Raw genomic sequence first — 5,368 nt, 5'->3', positions numbered from 1 at the left:
TATTTGGGTACCCAGGTGTGCTTCAAACTTAGATAATGTTTGTTGAATTGCTCCAAACTTTCAAAAAAAATGAAAATTTTTATGTAGATTTGGGTCAGTTCGTTTACCATATGTCAAGAACATGTAACCGAACACACCTGAAAGTGTAGTTCGGTTACGTTTTCCAAACACGCAGGTTACCGAACTCGCTCGTTAATGGAGGTTTTGGTCGTACAGTGTAATGTTCGGTTACCTAGGATAAAATGGTAGGTAACCGAACTTTGAACTTAACAATTTATTTGGGTACATCTTGTTTGTTCGGTTAGTTCGAAAACTTCAACGCAACCAAGTTCCCAACCGAACTGCAGGTTAAAAGTAACCTAGTGTTAGAAGTTCGGTTGGTTCGCAAACTTCAACATATTTTGCGAATCAACCGAACTGGTCTTATATATGCATATATGCAATTAGGCAAACGTTCGGTTACTACCAAATTTATTTGTTGGCGAATTAGGTAGAGTTCGGTTACGAAGTTTCAAAGGTAGAGTTCGGTTACAAAGAAAACTTAACATTTTTGCGAACGAACCGAACTTGTGGACTTCTCATTATTTTCGTAAACTAAAGTTCGGTGATATCCTTATTTTGCGAAGGAACCGAACTTATGGACTTCTATTGTTCTAATACAAGGAGTTCGGTTAAAAGTATTTTTTGCGAATCAACCGAACTCTATTGGCTAAGTTCGGTTACTTTGTAGTTTTAAAATTTTTTGCGAAAAAACCGAACTCTATTGGCTAAGTTCGGTTATTTTGGAACTCAAGATAGTGGCCACAACAACACAGTTCGGTTAGACTGGATTTTTTTTTTTTTTTCGGTTCTAAGGGTGGAGTTCGGTTACTTTGTAGTTTTAAATTTTTTGCGAAACAACCGAACAGAGAGTTTGGTGACTTAGTTTTAAATCCAATAGAACTGAACTGTTCTTCGTGTTCTTCATTTTCAAGAAGTTCGGTTAGTAAACTAGGGTTTTTTGGAAAATCGTCCTAACCGAACATGACTCTGTAACTCCTACTAAAACCCTATTTTGATGATTTCTATTCGATTGAAGCAATCAAAATCAAATTAAAGTGAAGGGTTTGTTGGAAAATACCTCCGGAGTGGTCCCATGGCAGAATCAGGCTGCGGCTGGAGTCTTTTATACTCGATAAAATTATCATGTAACAAAATTTAATTGTGATTGCATTGATGTTGTTACATTTCTTAAATAGACGGTGGTGGTGGTGGTGGGAGGAGGTGGTGGTGGTAATCGGCGGTGGTGGGCGGTGGTGGTGGTAATCGGTGATTGGTGGTGGTGATAATCGGAGGTGGTGGTGGTAATCGGCGGTGGTGGGCGGCGGTGGTGGTTATATATATATAGGTGGTTATTAGGTTGGTTTTAAATTAAATTAAATTAATGGTAGGTTAGTCATTTCAACGTTTTAGGACACCCCTTATCACTATAGAGAAAGTGGCCTAATAAAATCATGGTCCCCTCCAAAAAATCATGATGCCTAAAAAAATCATTCTTGAAAAATTGATCCCCTCGCCAAAAATGGGCTTCTTTGAAAGGTTGTTGTTAAAGTTAGTGTTTCCATCGCGGATACTTGATTGCTCATGACACCCAACAATACACTAGCATTAAACTCTGACAAAATGATTCGTAGCTCTTTCCGAAACAAACCCCCCGCACCAATCACCAATGCACTACCCAGCTAGACAAACAAAAATACACCATGTTACATGGAGATTGCCTTCTACAAAATCACCCTTTTTTAACTGCACTGAGTTTCTTCTTTACAACAAAGCTTGGTAGTTACTTGTTGAATGACTGCTCCAGCAATGTCATCTTCTAAGATAATGTTGTTCTGCACTTCCAAACTGACCAGCTAATGGAAGCTGGTATGACTTGCCACAGCAGCAGCGCCTTTGCAAAAGGGTATGACAACTTGATTCTCCACCATTTTTGATTATGGTGTCTATAAAGTCTGGTAAAGAAGAAGCAATGGATAAGGTCATGCATATTATACCTAATATCAGCAGGCCTTTTCAGTGAATGGCTGTTAATTTAATCCAACTGTATTTTAACAATACCTCATGAATCATGATTACCAAGTTTATAAATAGTGTAGTCCTATAAGTCCAAAAAAATATGTTCATAGTTCCAAATACATTACCAATAACTGAGATGATGGTGGAAACTGGAAACAGGAATAAGAACGCTCATAAACATCAGTAGAATGTTTAGAAATTTAAAATATATGCTTGGGATAGTACAAGCCCAATAAGCTAAAAAGATTGCTGATCATAAGCCCATCGAGTGTGATTTCTTAATTACTACCTTTTAATGGCTTCAGATTAGTTTACTTCTTTAAATGTGTGAAAAGCTAGCGAAGTATCGAAAATGTACTTTATTTTCATTTAGATTTTTGTAACACTATCACACTGTATACACTTTGAACCTTTGTCACCACAATTGAACTACCCCCTCCGATTTTTCTCCGTATAATTGAATCCCTTGCTCATTCAGGAACTGCGCATGCCCAACCAAGCTCATCAGCTACTTATTACAGGACGCTTTGGAATCTAAAACATAATTGACAACACACTACTTGTTAGTCTTTGGCCGATTCTCAAGTAGAAAGTTAGCGGATCAAGTCTCCGCTCATGAAATAGAGTGTCCAGGGAGGTATGGACAAGCTATCACTCGTCTAAATACCAACTACTCTGCTGGGGGGTTCGACTTCACTACACTAAGACCACGACTTTCATGTAAAACGTGCAGGGCATACGCCAATAATTAAAATTAAAGAGCATCATCATCGTAACAAGACATCATCATCACTCCAAGTATTTTAATTTTTAATTTTCATGGACCCGAAAAATGAATGAAAAGAAAAAGAAGAATCCAATAAACGATAGAATTTTATGAATACATGGTGATATCATATGGGGATGTGAATATACCGTCTATATACCATACATGAAAAAGTGTACAAACCAAAATCGTCATACTCACCCACCATGTGCATATACTCATATACCGACCAAACCAGCAGTAACTTCCAACCGCAATATACGGCCTTTGGTACATTACATAAAGCTAACCCAATAATACAAACACATACTTGACACATTTACCCCTTGTGCCTCCCACTACCCTTCCAAAAAGATCAGAATTTTACAAGGGTATTATCGTCATTCTGACACTGTTTTGTTTTTCTTACTTCATCGTTTTTCTTTTTTTTTTCTTCTTCTCTCCCACTGAGATAACCAGAGGAAAGAACAGCGCAAAATGACAAAAATACCCTGAACTAATAATTGAAATTGCAGGTAAAGCTAGAATAATTAATATGTAAATAATCAGAATGACTTTTTTTAATAACACTGTTAAGAAGAAACTGCAGGTAGATCTACAAACACATTTGAGTTTCATCTCCATTAAAACCCTGCTTCAAAATTGAAAAAAAAGAAAGAAAAGATAAACAGAGTAAAAGAAGAAGAACCCATTGAGTGAAAGATGATGAAATCCTACTATTGATGATCATCAAAAATCAGCCTCTTTTGATGGTTTCTTTATAACGCAAGATAGAATCAAGTCTCTGTAACTTCAGCTGTTGCTTAAACCTATTGATAAAGTCATCAGCTTTAGCATCAACTTCTTCATCATCACCAAAACTCTGTACATCATTAGACTTTGGTTTCCCTTCTTTCACAGTTGATGGTCTTTTAGGTGTTTGAACAATATCATCTTCTTGGAAATGTGAAAAGGCAGATTTCACACTAGCTGATTTCTTCATCTTCTTTGGTAATTTCATTGGTATAGCCCCAGAAGCTGGTTTCGTATCAGATGTTGTTCTCTGCACATGAACATGGTTATGATAGATTTCATCTAAATCTCTTTCTGGCATCACATCATTTGCTTCTGATGATTGATCATCTTCATGGGTTTGATGATCATCTGATGAGTTATGTTCAGTAACATGGTGGGTTGTTTCTGTTGTTGATTCTGGTTTGATTGTTGTAGTAATGGAGTTAAATGGGTTGTAATCCTCAGATCTAAATCTGTAGAAATTCATAGATTTCAGTCTCTCTAATCTTGATGGTGACCTAACTAGCTGTGGATGAAGACGTTTTTCATCTTCTGCTTGTTGCTGTTGAGGCTTAGCAGGAGTTCCAAAACCAGATGCAACTGCTACTATCCCTATCATTACATTCATCAGTAAGAATAAGATAGTGGGTGTACACCAACTATTCATTGTAGCCCATACTGATTCTTCAAGCATTTTTCTTGATCTTGATTATACTTCTAAGCTCCTTTTTCTGTAGATGATTACGAATGGTGTATGGGTTTTGATTTCTGTTTTGATTCTCAGATTCCTTGAAAAGAAGAAGAAGAAAAACAGGGTTCGTCTCTGTGCTTTAGTTGCAGACAGAGAGAGGTGGGAGAGTGAGTATGTGGTTTTGGAGAAGAAGAGTGAAAGTAGAGGGATATTTATTGAGGAGCTGGTTTTTTGGTATTTTTACCACAAAGAGAAAATTAGTTTATTCATATAAGTGGAATTTATTATTATTTTTGGTGCGAGTAAAATGACTGCAGCAGCAGCATAAAATGGTCCCAAACAGAGCCTACAAGGATTTTTAACTTATAGGTGTATGGTTGGAAGGGAAAATTACAAAGTCTAACCGACATCAGAAGAAGAAGAAAGTTAACAGTAAACATCGAGTGTGGTTTTCTAGTAGCAGTTGGTACTGGTAGTTGGTACTCTGTCGTGGAGCAATAAATATCTGTCTCAACTTTTACGTTATGGTAATTTTTTTACTCCTAAATTGGCATAGGATAGTGAAGGATAATGTAATTATTATATTTCATTATCTGTAATTAGTTTAGATCAAAATTTGAATGATGATTAAGGTTGTTTTTTACCTTCGAAGTGTTTGACTGACCATTAAAAACTCTTTCCCCTTCACCAGGTTTGTTTAGGTCTAACTCACGGATCGAAATCTGACTCGGTAGTCTGATTCATCCGAGTCAGATGTAGATTGTTGTCTTTTTATTTGTTGGTGTCTGACTCGAGGTCTGACTCAATTCATGCATTTGACTCATATGAGTCGGGTATTATTTAGTACCGACTTGTTAGGCACATGTCTGACAGGAATTAAATTTAAAAAGTTTGAATCAGACGCAAAAAAAAGTTAGAGTTCATATAAGTTAGATACAGACAAGTCAGTTGAGTTAAAAAAAAAATAACTCGCTTTTTTGTTGGAGAACTGAATCTAATTTGACGTCCAACCCAGTCCGAGTCAAATATAAAATTACTTGTTTTTCCGTTTTATGGATGTTCGATCGGGAGTCTGATTC

The 5,368-nt window shown here is 36.6% G+C and overlaps 1 protein-coding gene across 1 annotated transcript; it reads right to left on the bottom strand.

Moving 5' to 3' along the window:
* Window positions 1–3,560: 3,560 nt before the first annotated feature.
* On the bottom strand, window positions 3,561–4,292 carry LOC113352312. The gene has a single exon (XM_026596147.1). The coding sequence runs from the start codon at window positions 4,290–4,292 to the stop codon at window positions 3,561–3,563; it is 732 nt and encodes a 243-aa protein (XP_026451932.1).
* Window positions 4,293–5,368: the final 1,076 nt, after the last annotated feature.

Source organism: Papaver somniferum, chromosome 2 (assembly GCF_003573695.1).
Source record: "Papaver somniferum cultivar HN1 chromosome 2, ASM357369v1, whole genome shotgun sequence".
Lineage (NCBI taxonomy): Eukaryota > Viridiplantae > Streptophyta > Magnoliopsida > Ranunculales > Papaveraceae > Papaver > Papaver somniferum.
This window is presented reverse-complemented; position numbering and strand designations above follow the sequence as displayed.

Bases quoted from the DNA above. Each gene is read 5' to 3' on its own strand.
- LOC113352312 (XM_026596147.1), bottom strand. From the start codon at position 4,292: ATGCTTGAAGAATCAGTATGGGCTACAATGAATAGTTGGTGTACACCC.